Source organism: Mobula birostris, chromosome 22 (assembly GCF_030028105.1).
Source record: "Mobula birostris isolate sMobBir1 chromosome 22, sMobBir1.hap1, whole genome shotgun sequence".
In the NCBI taxonomy this organism is placed as follows: domain Eukaryota; kingdom Metazoa; phylum Chordata; class Chondrichthyes; order Myliobatiformes; family Myliobatidae; genus Mobula; species Mobula birostris.
In genome coordinates, this window is record NC_092391.1 from 63245796 (window position 1) to 63262054 (window position 16259).

At 45.8% G+C, this 16259-nt stretch overlaps 1 protein-coding gene across 1 annotated transcript in view; it reads left to right on the forward strand.

The window, feature by feature from the left end:
* Nucleotides 1–13153, forward strand: part of pi4kab (phosphatidylinositol 4-kinase, catalytic, alpha b) — a 347746-nt gene extending 334593 nt beyond the window's left edge. The window contains exons 50-55 of the mRNA XM_072240888.1: nt 3650–3775; nt 4969–5089; nt 6653–6812; nt 8037–8126; nt 9410–9493; nt 12734–13153. Coding sequence (XP_072096989.1) covers nt 3650–3775; nt 4969–5089; nt 6653–6812; nt 8037–8126; nt 9410–9493; nt 12734–12785 — 633 coding nt within the window. The 3' untranslated portion in view covers nt 12786–13153. The remainder of the gene's footprint in view (nt 1–3649; nt 3776–4968; nt 5090–6652; nt 6813–8036; nt 8127–9409; nt 9494–12733) is intronic.
* Nucleotides 13154–16259: the final 3106 nt, after the last annotated feature.

A 16259-nucleotide genomic window follows, 5' to 3' on the forward strand; every position in this document is an offset into this window, starting at 1 on the left:
TGCCCATCCCCCACATGAGTCATCTGTTGTCAGCCCCCAACCAACACATATTCCACTCTCACCTCCTACCCCTCCTGACAGTCCCCCACCCTGCTCTCATGACTATACCCCTCCCCCACATGAAACCACCACGGTGGGCTTTACAGCTGAACAGGTGAGAAGACAGCTGAAACGTCTCAACCCAAGCAAGGCTGCAGGCTCGGATGGTGTCAGTACCAGGGTGCTCAAAGCCTGTGCCCCTCAGCTATGTGGAGTACTTTGCCATGTCTTCAACCTGAACCTGAGTCTCCAGAGGGTTCCTGTACTGTGGAAGACGTCCTGCCTCGTCCCTGTGCTGAAGATGCCGCGCCCCAGCGGCCTCAATGAATACACACCGGTGGCGTTGACCTCCCACATCATGAAGACCCTGAAGAGACTTCCTCTGGAGCTTCTCTGGCCTATGGTTAGGCCACACTTAGATCCCCTCCAGTTTGCCTACCAGCCCCGACTAGGAGTTGAGGATGCCATCGTCTACCTGCTGAAACATGTCTACGCCCACCTGGACAAGCCAGCGAGCACTGTAAGGGTCATGTTTTTTGACTTCTCCAGTGTGTTCAACACCATCCGCCCTGCTCTGCTGGGGGAGAAGCTGACAGCGATGCAGTTGGGTGCTTTCCTGGTGTCATGGATTCTTGATTACCTGACTGGCAGACCACAGTGCTTGCAGCACTGTGTGTCCGACAGAGTGATCAGCAGCACTGGGGCTCCACAGGGGACTGTCTTGTCTCCCTTTCTCTTCACCATTTACACCTCGGACTTCCAACTACTGCACAGAGTCTTGTCATCTTCAGAAGTTTTCGGATGACTCTGCCATAGTTGGATGCATCAGCAAGGGAGATGAGGCTGAGTACAGGGCTACAGTAGGAAACTTTGTCACATGGTGTGAGCAGAATTATCTGCAGCTTAATGTGAAAAAGACTAAGGAGCTGGTGGTAGACCTGAGGAGAACTAAGGCACCGTTGACCCCTGTTTCCATCCAGGGGGTCAGTGTGGACATGGTGGAGGATTACAAATACCTGGGGATACGAATCGACAATAAACTGGACAGGTCAAAGAACACTGAGGCTGTCTACAAGAAGGGTCAGAGCCGTCTCTATTTCCTGAGGAGACTGAGGACCTTTAACATCTGTCGGACGATGCTGAGGATGTGGTGACCAATGCGATCATGTTTGCTGTTGTGTGCTGGGGCAGCAGACTGAGGGTAGCAGGCACCAACAGAATCAACAAACTCATTCGTAAGGCCAGTGATGTTGTGGGGATGGAACTGGACTCTCTGACGGTGGTGTCTGAAAAGAGGATGCTGTCTAAGTTGCATGCCATCTTGGACAATGTCTCCCATCCACTACATAATGTATTGGTTGGGCACAGGAGTACATTCAGCCAGAGACTCATTCCACCGAGATGCAACACAGCGTGATAGGAAGTCATTCCCGCCTGTGGCCATCAAACTTTACAACTCGTCCCCTGGAGGGTCAGACACCCTGAGCCAATAGGCTAGTCCTGGCAACACACATCAAAGTTGCTGGTGAACGCAGCAGGCCAGGCAGCATCTCTAGGAAGAGGTACAGTCGACGCTTCAGGCCAAGACCCTTCGTCAGGACTAACTGAAGGAAGAGTTAGTAAGAGATTTGAAAGTGGGAGGGGGAGGGGGAGATCCAAAATGATAGAAGACAGGAGGGGGGAGGGATGGAGCCAAGAGCTGGACAGGTGATTGGCAAAAGGGATACAAGAGGATCATGGGACAGGAGGTCCAGGAAGAAAGACGGGGGGTGGGGGACCCAGAGGATGGGCAAGGGGTATAGTCAGAGGGACAGAGGGAGAAAAAGGAGAGTGAGAGAAAGAATATGTGTATAAAAATAAATAACAGATGGGGTTCGAGGGGGAGGTGGGGCATTAGCGGAAGTTAGAAAAGTCGATGTTCATGCCAACAGGTTGGAGGCTACCCAGACGGAATATAAGGTGTTGTTCCTCCAACCTGAGTGTGGCTTCATCTTTACAGTAGAGGAGGCTGTGGATAGACATATCAGAATGGGAGTGGGACGTGGAATTAAAATGTGTGGCCACTGGGAGATCCTGCTTTCTCTGGCAGACAGAGCGTAGGTGTTCAGCAAAGCGGTCTCCCAGTCTGCGTCGGGTCTCGCCAATATATAGAAGGCCACATCGGGAGCACCGGACGCAGTTTATCACCCCAGCCGACTCACAGGTGAAGTGTCGCCTCACCTGGAAGGACTGTTTGGGGCCCTGAATGGTGGTAAGGGAGGAAGTGTAAGGGCATGTGTAGCACTTATTCCGCTTACAAGGATAAGTGCTAGAAGGGAGATCAGTGGGGAGGGATGGGGGGGACGAATGGACAAGGGAGTCGCGCAGGGAGCGATCCCTGCCGAAAGCGGGGGGGGGGGGGGGGAGGGAAAGATGTGCTTAGTGGTGGGATCCCGTTGGAGGTGGCGGAAGTTACGGAGAATTACATGTTGGACCCGGAGGCTGGTGGGGTGGTAGGTGAGGACCAGGGTAACCCTATTCCTAGTGGGGTGGTGGGAGGATGGAGTGAGAGCAGATGTACGTAAAATGGGGGAGATGCGTTTGAGAGCAGAGTTGATAGTGGAGGAAGGGAAGCCCCTTTCTTTAAAAAAGGAGGACATCTCCCTCGTCCCAGAATGAAAAGCCTCATCCTGAGAGTCCTGGACTTATTTCCTGGCATAATTTACATACTACTATTTAATTATTTATGGTGCAACTGTAACGAAAACCAATTTCCCTCGGGATCGATAAAGTATGACTATGACTAATTTTTAACAATGTGCAATATCGATGGAGGTCAGGAAGAAATCTGGTGCAATGTGATTGGATCTCACTGTAATCAGGCTGACTAATGAGATTCCCCAGTCATAATATCAGCCCTGGCTTGTGACTATATGCCATCCTGACCTGGAGATAAGTCACTGTTTCTCCCAACCTAGGGTCCATGTCCCTCTTGCTTAATGGTATTGATCCACGGCAGATAAAAGGTTGGGAACCCCGGCATTACTGCCACTGGGTCAGAATCCTCTCAGCACAGTGTGCTCTGGAATATGCTTGCTCACCCTCGCCACTTCAAGGACAGTTGAAGGTCGTCTTTGTCAGTGATGGTTGTAATCTGTAAGAGAATGGCATGTTTAACGTGATGCAGTTACAGCCCCAGCCACCCAGGTTCAACTCCTGCGGCTGTCTGTAAGCAGTTTTTACTTTCTCCCCATGACCACATAGGTTGCCTGCAGGTGCTCAGGTTTTCTCCCACATTACAGAGGCAGGTTACTGGGTTAATTGGTCACACAGATGGGGTGTAATTGAGCAACTCAGGCTCATTAGGCCAGAAGGGCCAGTTACCATGCTGTATCTCGCTAAGTCATTAATTAAGCACATTTTCAATGTCGTGACTATTATTAGTTAAATGCAGGATAAAAAGGGTTCCCAAGCTGAGGTTCACTGAATTCTCTGTTAATGATAGGGGCCCATGGCATAGAACAGGTTAGCAACTCCTGCAGTACAGGAACAAGGTTCTCAGGGATATTTTTTTGTTGACAAAATTCAAATCTGTCAAGTTTTTTTTTTAGTGTGTAATTATTTTTTCCAGTGTGGAGTTATTGAATGTATCCCTGACTGCAAGTCACGAGATCAGCTGGGCAGGCAGACAGACTTTGGAATGTATGATTACTTCAGGAACCAGTACGGCGATGAATCTACACTGGCATTCCAGCAGGTAAGGTCAAATCATCCATTCAACTACAACTACAGAACTGTACAAAAATCATAGGCACACATATATAGCTAGGGTACCTAGTACTTTTGCACAGTACTGTATTTGTCAATGTGGAGCATAGAGCGGGTTTGTAAATGTGGCGGGAGCAAAGCATGTTGGGAATGGTGAGGTTGGAGCGCTGCGGGAGGGTTGAGGGACAGGTGGCAGAGAAGGAGTGGTGGCGCAGACACACCCAGTCCTGAGACACCAGGCAAGGTCATTTGATTCCAAACAATTAGTTTGTTGATCAAAGGCAATCCGGGTTCATTTCCTGTTGCTGTCTATAAGAATTTTGTACATTTTCCTCGTGACCACGTGGGTTTCCTCCAGGTGCTCCAGTTTCCTCCCACAGCCCAAAGACATACCAGTTGGTAGGTTAATTGAAAATTGTAAATTGTCCATGATTAGGCTAGGCTCAAAGGACTGGAAGGGCCTATTCTGCACTAATTCTCAATAAATATATAAATAAACAAATTGATGGATAAATAAATGAATAAATTACAGAAAGTCTCTCTGTTCCTTCCTGCTCCCTCCACACCCCCCTTTTCCCAACCATAGTTCCCCTCTCCCTGACCCCTTCCTCCTCTCAGTCCACAATAGAGACCCATATCAGAATCAGGTTTATCATCACTCATATCTGTCATGAAATTTGTTTTTCTTTGCTGCAGAAGTACAGTGCGATGCATAAAATTACTACAGTACTGTGCAAAAGTCTCAGGCACCCGAGCTGTATATACTGTACGCACCTAAGAATTTTGCACAATACTGTAACTGTTACATATCACTGCAAAGACGAAAGTATTCATTGTTCTGGGAAAGACAAGATTGACTGTGATTGATTGAAGGTCCTTAAAGTTACCTTGAGAATGAATAACTTTAAAGAAGATGTATGTATTTGTGACGGTCTGTGTTTGTGCATCTTAAATGTAGGGCAGGAACTAACAATCCCAAATCAAAAGATCCACAGATGCCGGTAATCTGAAATGAAAAATTTGCTGGCTGCCTCCAGCACATCCTTGTGTGTGTTGGTAGTTGATCCAAATGACACATTTCACTGTATGTTTCAATGTATAGATCTGAATCTGATTTTTAAAATACCTTGCTATCTTTGTACATTTACATCACAGCTTTAACCCTTTCTGTTTTTCTTGAAGGCGCGTTATAACTTTATCCGCAGCATGGCTGCATACAGCCTCCTCCTCTTCTTGCTGCAGATCAAAGACCGACACAATGGGAACATCATGCTGGACCGAAAAGGTCACCTCATCCACATAGGTCAGTGCTCATCCTGAAAGAACATCACACGAGTCTCTTCAGCATGCCAAGCTGACTCAGTTCATTTTAAGGGGTTCCCAGTGCAGATTGTATCTCCCATAGACGTTGTTGGTGTTCATCGTCCATCACTTTCCATACAACGTCTTCAGTCTGCCAATCCGTTTTTAAGGGCACTTAAAATCAGATGTTTGGGCAGTGGTACACTACTGAATAGGGATGGTACGGTTAGTAGTGGTTAACATAACACTATTACAGCACCAGCCACCCGGGTTCATTTCCCGCTGCTGTCTGTAAGGAGTTTGTATGCTCTGCCCGTGACTGTGTGGGTTTCCTCCGGGTGCGCTGGTTTCTTCCCACAGTCCAAAGTCAACCGGGAAGTAAGTTGTGTTCATGCTGGAGGAAGACGATGAGAGCTGACTTGTCTAAGATGATAAGGGGCATAGGTAGAGTGAACAGCGTGGAAATGACTACTGCAAGAGGACATAATTTTATGGTAACACACACAAAATGCTCTTCTTCAGGACTTGGCCCGAAACATCGCTAGTTTATTAATTTCCGTAGGTGCTGCCCAACCTGCTGAGTTCTCCAACGTTTTAATGTGTTGCTCTAGATGTCCAGCCTGTGCAGACTTTCTCGTGTTTATAATCTGATAGAGATTGGAGGGATGTCAGGGGTAGGTTTTTTATTCGGAGTGTGGTGGGTACATAGAACACGCTGTCACAAGTGGTGGTAAAGGCTTACATTAGGGATATTTAAGAGACTCTTAGATAGGCACATGGATGAAAGATAAATGAAGGGCTGTGTAGGAGGGAAGGTTTAGATTAATTATGATTAAAAAGTCATCACAACATTGTGAAAGAACTGTACTGTTCTAAGCGGATGCTGGAGTGTTCGAAGAAGCTCCTTCTGGTCACCGAACCAAGTGTTCCAGGGCATTGCCTCTTAATGATGTTGGGAAGCTGTCCTGGTTCAAGCCTCAATATCCCCAACAACACTGACAAACCGACCAGTGAATTTCATGGAGAAGTTTCACTGGGCTCCAGTTAAACCTTATGGTGTACATGAGATGATATTACCTCCACTGGAAAGGGTGGGGTTGTACAGAGGCTGATAGGGAAAGTATACTTTACGTCAGATGAACATTCTCTGGCCTTATGGAATTAGCTCTGTAGTAGAGGGAGTCAGAATCAGGGTGAATATCACCAGTTTATGTTGTGAAATTTGTTCACTTAACAGCAGCAGTTTAACCACAATCCTTGATGATGGGCACCATCTTTTCACGGCATCGCTCCGTGAAGATGTCCTGGATACTACAGATGCTGGTGCCCATGATGGAGCTGACTGAGTTTATAACTCCCTGCAGCTTATTTCGATCCTGTGTAGTAGCCCCCCCACCCCCCATACCAGACAGTGATACAGCCAGTTAGAATGCTCTCCACGGTACATCTGTAGAAACTTTCAAGTATTGTGAGAACACTCTTTTGTTCGATCTGATACGGAACAGTTAACAAAATCCACTGTCCTCCTTGGACACCTGACTAATCCAAGCCCTGTGCGTTACAGATTTTGGTTTCATGTTTGAGAGCTCACCAGGAGGCAACCTTGGCTGGGAGCCTGACATCAAGCTTACTGACGAAATGGTGATGATTATGGGTGGAAAGATGGAGGCTACGCCCTTCAAGTGGTTCATGGAGATGTGCGTTAAGGGATACTTGGCGGTCAGGTGAGAAACCTTCAAACGGAAATGATAAAATATCAAAACTAGGGTTAATAAGTGTCCTTTGTAACTTACTGAGTCATTGGGAACTTATTTACTAAGGGTATATTCTGAATGTGGCACTCCATGTCAGGTGGTTGAGGCAATCAGTGTAGTTGGTTATGGGGAACTTGGGTAAGTACCTGAGAGGGAAAGGAAGAGAGCTACATATGACAATGCAAAGGTCTTAGGCACATAAATATAGCTAGAATGCCTAAGACTTTTGCACAGTATTGTATTTGTCGATGTGGAGTGGAGAGCAAGTTTGTAAATCTGGCGGGAGCAAAGTATGTTGAGAATAGCGAGGGTGGAGCGCCGTGTAAGGGGAGGGGGACAGGTGGCAGAAGAGTCCCAGAGGTGGGAGGTAGTGGCGTGGGTGCAGACACACCCAGCCCAGAGACACCAGGCAAGGCCATCTGATTCCAAACAATCGGTTTATTGATCATTACAGAATGTTTCGTTGACGCTTCTCACTCCCTCTGCTCTCCCTTCCCCTTTTCCCAACCACGATTTCCCTCTCCCTGCCCCCTTCCCACTCTCAATCCACAATAGAGACCCATATCAGAATCAGGTTTACTATCACTCATGTATGCCATGAAATTTGTTTTTTTTCGTGGCAGCTGCAGCCATGCAGTGCAATACATAAACTTACTACTGGACTGTGCGAAAGCCTTAGACAATCCTAGCTATATATATGTGCCTAAAATATTTGCACAGTACTGTAAGTGAAAGTACTTTATATTCCACTTGAGGATTAGAGAATATAAGCGACAGACTACAATAAATTGTGGACATAGCCTAGTCCATCACAGGAAAAATTCTCCCCACCACTGAGCACATTTACCTGGAGTGCTGCCAGAAGGAAACAGCATCTGTCATCAAGGCCCCCACCATCTAAGCCACGCTGTCCTTCTCACTGCTGCCATCGAGTCAAGGAGATGGTGCAGGAGCCTTAGTTCTTCCAGCAAGGGTGCAATGTTAAGGAAGTATTAAAGTTTATTCTCCTCTGTAGATGCTAATTGATTTGCTGAGTTCCTCCAGCATTTGTGCATTTAGCTAGTTATATATGTTACTAACAAATTTAATTAGAAAATAAACCATGGAACTTTGGGATGCTGGGAGCTGGGATGATCTTTTCACACTTTGTACCATTCGGAGCCTCAGGTAGTCGTTAATGTTCCTACTCTTCAGGCCTTACATGGATGCAGTGGTGTCGCTTGTTACACTCATGTTGGATACGGGACTTCCCTGTTTCCGGGGCCAGACCATCAAACTTCTCAAGTAAGTGTGATGTGGTTAGATCTTGTCAGATTTTGGAACTTGCAGGTACTGTTCTTCCAGTTAATGCACTGTAAATCCTGCAGAATTCAAATCAACTTGCAATAAGTCTATTATGATTTAACTTATTTACTGTGTGTTATGCCACTGGTGTTTACGGCAACAACGAAGGTCCTCCATCTCTGGCGTTGTTCAGGTTTTCCATTGTCACGCCAGTAGCTTCCTCTCAGTTTTTGCTACTGTCAGTCATGCAAGTCCCGGCTGCAGACTCAGGAATACCATCACACTCAGATGTAGAAGGATTCTTCATTGCTGTTTCCAAAACAGTTTTGTTTTACCAGTCAGAGTTGTTAGCTCTGAGCTGAACCCCTGAACCTGGAGGACTGGTAGTCCGGCCTCTGCCCTATGACCTGTTTGGCATGGGTGACTGTACAAAGAGTCAAAGCATAAAGCCCTGACTCCGGCCAGCAGAGTTCTCTGGGTCCCTGAGGCACACAAGCCTCCAAACCACAACAAGGCTTTGGCCCTCTTGGAGGTGTAATTTGAAATGACCACAAAGGGGAGAGTACAGGGGATGTCAGAAGCAGGATATTTTACACAGTGGTGAGTGCGTGGAATGCTCTGCCAGGGGAGGTGGGAGAGACAGATACATAAAGGACATTTAAGAAACTTTTATATAGACACATGAATGATAGAAAGGTGGAGGGCTATGTATGAGGGAAAGGTTAGAGTAGGTTAAAAGGTCAGCACAATGTCATGGGCTGAAAGGTCTGTATAGGGCTGTGCTGAACTATGTTCTCTGTACTCTTCAACTGCCTAGAATCGGGGTTTCAGGTTTTTCTAACACATCTGGTAGGGAGAAGATACATCTCTGCCAAAGGAGGTGTAAGGTGCTCGCCTGCAGACCCTTGGGCAAGGTGTAGCACCTGTTTAGCCCCAGATCAGGGTCATGTGAAGCCATGGGAGCAGATGGTGGATGGTTGTATGAGCAGCTGGTGCAGATTATAAGCCCTGGTTGTGTGACTACTGACACCAGACAGACAATCAATGAAGAGTATTAATAGTGGACACCAGGTAGACAATCTCTGAAGAGTATTGATAATGGCTGGGTTCGCCTGTCTTGTAAAGACACTGCCCAGAAGAAGACAATGACAAACCACTTTTGTAGAATTTGACAAGTACAATCATGGAAAGACTGTGATTACCAATGTCATACAACAGGGCACATAATGATGATGTCATACAACACGGCACATAATGATGATGATGATGATGATGTTTTTCAGACAAAGATTCAATCCCAACGTGAGTGAGAGAGAGGCAGCAAACTTCATCATCAAGGTTATACAGAACTGCTTCCTAAGCAACAGGTTGGTGAATTACTCAACAACACACACAAAATGCTGGAGGAACTCAGCAGGCCAGGCAGCATCTAGAAAAGGAGTACAGTTGATGTTTCAGGCAGAAACCCTTCAGCAGGACTGGAGAACATAGCCAGGGAGTAGATTTAAAAGGTTGGGAGAGGGGAAAGAGAAACACAAGGTGATAGGTGAAGCCTGGAGGGGGGAAGATGTAGCAAAGAGCCGGAAAGTTAATTAGTGAATGAGATAGAAGGCCATGGAAGAAACAAAAGAGGGGAGGAGCACCAGAGGGAGACGATGGGTGGGCAAGGAGAGAGGGAAAAGGGGATGGGGAATGGTGAAGGGGGGCGGGGGGGTGGTGGCCATTACCGGAATTTAGAGAAGTCAGTGTTCAGGCCGTCAGGTTGGAGGCTACCCAGACTGAATATAAGGAGGTGATTATCCATCCTGAGTGTGGTCTCATCACAACAGTGGAGGAGGCCATGGATGGACATATCGGAATGGGAATGGGAAGTGGAAATAAAATAAACTTTTTCTGGCAGATGGAGCATAGGTGCTCAGCCACGCGGTCTCCCAATCTACATCGGGACTCACTGATATACAGGAGGCCACACCAGGAGCACTGACCCCAACAGACTCACAGGTGAAGTGTTGCCTCACCTAGAAGGACAGTTTGTGTCCCTTAATGGTAGTGAAGGAGGAGGTGTACCACTTGTTCTGCTTGCAAGGATAAGTGCCAGGAGGGAGATAAGTGGAGAGGAATGACTGGACAAGGGAGTTGAGCAGGGAACGATCCCTGTGGAAAGCAGAAAGTGGGGGTGGGGGGAGCTCATTGGAGGTGGCAGAAGTTTTGGAGAATTATGTGTTGGATGTGGAGGCTGGTGGGGTGGTTAGTGAGGACAAGGGGGAACCATTTTCTCTGGTAGAGTGGCGGAAGGATGGAGGAAGAGCAGACATGCGTGAAATGGAAGAGATGCGTTTGAGGGCAGCATTGATGGTGGTGGAAGAGAAGCCCCTTTCTTTGAAAAAGGAGGACATGTCCATTGTTCTAGAATGGAAAGCCTCATTCTGAGAGCAGATGCGGCAGAGACGGAGGAATTGAGAGAAAGGGTTGGCTTTTTTTTTTACAAGTAACAGTGTCGGACGAGGGACAAATAGCTGTGAGAGTCTGTGGGTTTGTAATAGACGTCAGTGGATAAGCTGTCTCTGGAGATAAGTCAGTGAGATCGAGAAAGTGGAAGAAGGTGTCGGAAATGGACCAGGTAAATTTGAGGTCAGGGTGGAAGTTGGAGGCAAAGTGGATGAAGTTGACAAGTTGAGCACGAATACAGGAAGCAGCACCAATGCAGTCATCAATGTACCATAGGAAAAATGCAGGACAGTCACCAGTGTAGGCTTGGAACATAGATTGTTCCACGTAGCCGACAAACAGGCAGGCATAGCTGGGACCCATGCGAGTGCCCACAGCTACCCCTTCTGTTTGTAGGAAGTGGGAGGAGCCAAAGGAGAAATTATTTAGAGTGAGGACAAGTTCCGCTGGGAACAATTGTGACACCTGCCCCTACACCTCCTCCCTCACTACCATCCAGGGTACTAAACAGTCCTTCCAGGTGAGGCAACACTTCACCTGTGAGTCTGTTAGGGTCATGTAATGTGTTCGGTGCTCCCGGTGTGGCCTCCTGTATATCAGTGAGATCCAACGTAGATTGGGAGACTGCTTCGCCGAGCACCTGTGCTCCATCTGCCAGTAAAGTGGAATCTTCCAGTGGCCACCCTTTAAAATTACACTTCCCATTCCCATTCCAGTATGTCCATCCATAGCCTCCTCCACTGTCATGATGCAGCCACACTTAGGTTGGAGGAACAATACCTTATATTCCATTTGGGTAGCCTTCAACCTGACGACATTAACACTGATTTCTCAAACTTCCAGTAACGCTCCCCCCAACTACCCTCTTTCACCATTTCCCTTTTTCCCCCTCTCTCTCTCTCATCTTACCTCCTTGCCTGCCCATTGCCTCCCTCTGTTGCTCCTCACCCTTTTCTTTCTTCTGTGGCCTTTTATCTCTTTCACTTATCAACTTTCCAGCTCTTTACTTCATCCCTCCCCCTCCAGGTCTCACCTATCATCTGGTGGTTCTCTCTCCTCTCTCCCCCACCTTTTAAATCTACTCCTCAGCTTTTTTCTCCAGTCCTGCGGAAGAGTTTTAGCCTGAAATGTCAACTGTTCTCCTTTTTCAGTAGATGCTGCCTGGCCTGCTGAGTTCCTCCAGCATTTTGTATGTGTTGCTCAAATTTCCAACATCCGCAGATTTTCTCTTGTTGGTGAATCACTCTCTTCTTTTCATTGGTTCTCTTCCTTCCTCTGGTGGAGCTACATTTAATGTAGCTGAGAAGGGGTGGATTTACATTATGTCCTGTTTTGTGGGAGTACTTTCCTTGAAATGTCAAGATCTTGGTGTCAAATGGTGCAATTTAATATCAGAGAATGTATACAGACGCAACCTGAAATTCTGATTCTTCACAGACATCCACAAAACAAAACATCAGAACCCCCAAGGCCCCTTCTCCCCCTCCCATGCACAAACAGCAGAACCATTGACCCTCCCTCTCTACTCCCCCCGCCCCTTTGTGACAGTAGAAGCACCGACCCTCCCAGAATTACATCACATCTTTGTTCGTGAGAGAGGTTGGGGAGATGATGGGATATTCATAGATCTTACAAAATAAAAAAATCCCCAAAAAATTGATGGATACAGCCCAATCCATCACTGGTAAAGCCCTCCCCACCATTGAGCACATCTACAAATGGGTATGTACATGAAACGCTGATGCAAGAAAGCAGCATCCAGCACCAGGGACCGCCACCTCCCAGGTTGTGCTCTCTTCTTGCTCCTGGCATCAGGACTCACACCATCAGGTTTAAGAACAGTTACCACCATCAGGCTCTTGAACCAAAGGGGATAATTTCATTCAACTTCACTTGCCCCATCATTGAAGTGTTCCCACAACCTATGGACTCGCCTTCAAGGACTCTTATCTCATGTTCTCAATATTTATTGTTTATTTATTTATTATTATTATCTCTTTCTGTCTTCTGCACTCTGGTTGAACACACTATTTGAGCAGTTTTTCACTGATGTTGTATATGGTGACATATACTGTATGTACTTTGATAATAAAATTTACTTTGAACTTTAATAAGAAGCATAATGCTCAAAATAATCAAGCCGTGTTATTACTTGTCAGGAGTAAAACGTATGACTGGATCCAGTACTACCAGAACCAGATCCCGTACTGATGGAGGGCATTGAACCAACCTGTTGTCTTCTCAAAGTGTGATTGTGCGGTATCACTGCTGTATCCCTCTTGCACTTTTTCTCTTAATCGATTTGTTTTAGCCACATTCAACGGCTGTACTTTAAAACTAGTTCTGGGACCTCACAACAATCACTTCTATAAAAACATTCTTCAATCACACTATGATTATAGAGCATAGAATGTTTATCAAATCATTGTAGAAGCATTGGTTGCACTATTTGTTGTCTGTGATGCTGAGGAGATGAGTATAAATATCAAAGATGTATGTGGAGATACTATTTTTCTGTAGAGTATGTAAATGTAATACAGATGAGTTCAATCTATGATGTCAATAAAGCAATGGAATTAGTTTGGTGTTGGAAGCCGTCAACTGTTTTTAATTCCTGATGAAGGGTCTCTGCCCAAAACATCGACTAAACGTAAGTACTGTGCAAAGGTACTTTGAACTTATGTGTAGAATTCATGGTCTTCCTGTAAATTTAGTGCAAATTACTGAAAAGCAATAATGAGACTTCTTTCCCATGTGCATATTCTTCAAGATTTTCTGCTTTTGAAGTTCAAAATAAACTTATTTTCAAAGTATGTACAGTACTGTGCAAAAGTATTCGGCATATATATATATATAGAGAGAGAGAGAGACAGAGAGAGAGAGTTGGGGAGCCTTAGACTATTGCACAGTACTGTAGTAATTTTACGTATTGCTCTGCACTGCTGCCCCCCAAAAAAAAACAAATTTCATGACATATGTGAGTGTGTGAGTGATGATAAATCTGACTCTAATATGGGTCTCTATTGTGGACTGAGAATGGGAAGGGGACAGGGAGAGGGGACTCATGGTTGGGAAAAGAGGAGGGGGCAGGAAGCACCAAAGAGACATTCTGTAGTGATCAATAAACCAATTGTGTGGAATCAACTGACCTTGCCTGGGGTCTCAGGACTGGGTGTATCTGCACCTCTGCCCTAAGAGTCCTAGGCATAAGACTTCCCCCATTCCCTCTGCCCATGGCATTCCTTCTCTGCCATCTGTCCCCCACCTCTCCCATGGCACTCCACCCTCGCCATTTCCAACATCCTTTGCTCCCGCCAGATTTACAAACTTGCTCCACGTTGACAAATGCAGTATTGTGCAAAAGGCATCCTATGTGCCAAAGACAGTACAGTGGAACATAGAACAGTGCAGTGCAGGAACAGACACTTCAGTCCACAGTGTTGTGCTGAGCCAGTGAATGGCCAACTAAACTAATCTCTTGTGCCTACACAATGACCATCCAGTGACCATTTTCCTCACATTCATGTGCCTATCTCAACCTCTCTTAAAAGTCCCTAATGGATCTGCCTCTACCACCAGCCCAGACAGCGTGTTCCAGGCACCCACCACTCTCTGTTTAAGAAAAATTCTCCTCACATCTTCTCTGAACTTCCCCCCTCTCATTTTCAATGCATGCCCTCTGGTTTTAGACATTCCAACCTGAGGAACAAGCTACTCCCTATCTACTCATCTATGTCTCTCATAATCTTATAAATGTCTATCAAATCTCCCCTCAATCTCTCAATCGCACATACCTCCTAAACCAGGCAGCATCCTGGTAAATCTCTTGTACACTCTCTTCAAAGCCTCGATATCCTTCCTATAATGGGGCAACCAGAATTGTAGGCAATACCCAGATGCAGCCTAACTAGAGTTTTATTAGGCTGCAACATAACTTCCTGGCTTTTGAACTTAATGCCTCAATTAATAAAGGTAAGCATGCCATATGCCTTCTTAACCACCCTATCAAACTGTGGAGCCTCTTTCAGGGAGCTATGAACTTTGACCCCTAGATCACTGTGCTGTATTAAGAGTCTGCCCTGAACAGTGTATTGTCTTTACATTTGACCTACCAAGGTGCATCACTGAACATTGGCCAGGTTAAACTCCATCTGCCATCTGTCTGCCCATATCTGTGTATTATAGTTTCCTGAAAAGACCAGTGCAACAGAATTCAGCAAAAGAAATCAGCTAATCACAGAAAAAAAATGCCTGTGTGCAAAATTAATCTTGTGGTCCCTAATTTTGGGAACATGAATTAGTGGCATATGAGGTGCCGGTTCCCAATGGTATCTGATGATGACAGGAATCTTCTGCGGGAGAGCTTTTAAAGTGGAAAAGCAGTTACACTGGGGCAGTTCCACTCTCTCAACCTCAGAAGTCCAGGTCCAGTGGTACGAACAAGCGTCACAAAGTGGGATCTTCTTTGGTCACAGTGGATGACCATGACACCTTCATGCTCCACCGAGCATTGCAGTATCGCTTTTCTAGCTGTTGGATCTCACGGTCGATCTCGTCCACCCAGTCCACCAGAGCTGACCTCGTAAGCTTTGCTGACTTTAGAAGGAGAATTGTAGAGATGCAGGAAGCTGAAAAAGGCTACAAAAGCATTTCTAAAGTCCTGAGTGTTCATCAGTTGACAGTAAGAGAAACTGTCTACAAATGGAGAAACTTCAGTACTGTTGCTACTGTCCCTAGGAGTGGGTGATCTGCAAAGATCACACCAAGAGCACAATGTGCAATGCTGAAGGAGGTGTAAAAGAACCCAAGAGTAACGGCAAAAGACTTGCAGAAATCTCTGGAACTTGCTAAATTTTCTGTTCATTTGTCCACTATAAGGAAAACACTGAACTGGAATGGTGATACTACAAAGGAAACCATTGCTCTCCAAAACAACATTGCTGTTGGTCTCAAGTTTGCTAAAGACTAGCTGGATGCTCCACAACACTTCTGGAACAATGTTCTGTAGGTAGATGAGACAAAAGTTGAACTTTTTGGTAGTAATGCACTATTTGGAGGTAAAAGGGCACGGCACACTAATGCCAACACCTCATCCCAACATGGTGAAAGGAGCATCATGGTTTGGAGCTGCTTTGCTGCCTCGGGATCTGGACAGCTTGCAATCGTTAGGCAACAATGAATGTTTTACAGGAGAATGTCAGGGTTGCGGTCCGTCACCTGAAGCTTAATAGAAGTTGGATGATGCAACAATGATCCAATCCAAAACTCGAGTAAATCAACAACAGAATGGTTTAAAAAGAAGAAAATTTGTGTTTTGGAATGGCCAAGCCAGAGTCTAGATCGTAACCCAGTTGAGATGTTGTGGCATGACCTGAAGAGGACTGTTCATACAAGGTATCCCACAAATATTGATGAATTGAAACAGTTTTGTATGGAGGAATGCTCTAAAATTCCTCCTCGCTGTTGTACAAGTCTGATCAGCAGCTACAGGAAACATTTGGTGGAGGTTATTGCTGCTGAAGGAAGTTATACCAGTTACTAAGTACAAGAATTCATACACTTTTTCCAGCTTGGACTGAGTAATTCAACAATGTGCATAATAAAGACCTAAAAAGTACAATTGTTTGTGTTTTATTAGTTTAGGCAGATTGTGTTTGTCTATTATTGTGACTTGGATGAAGATCA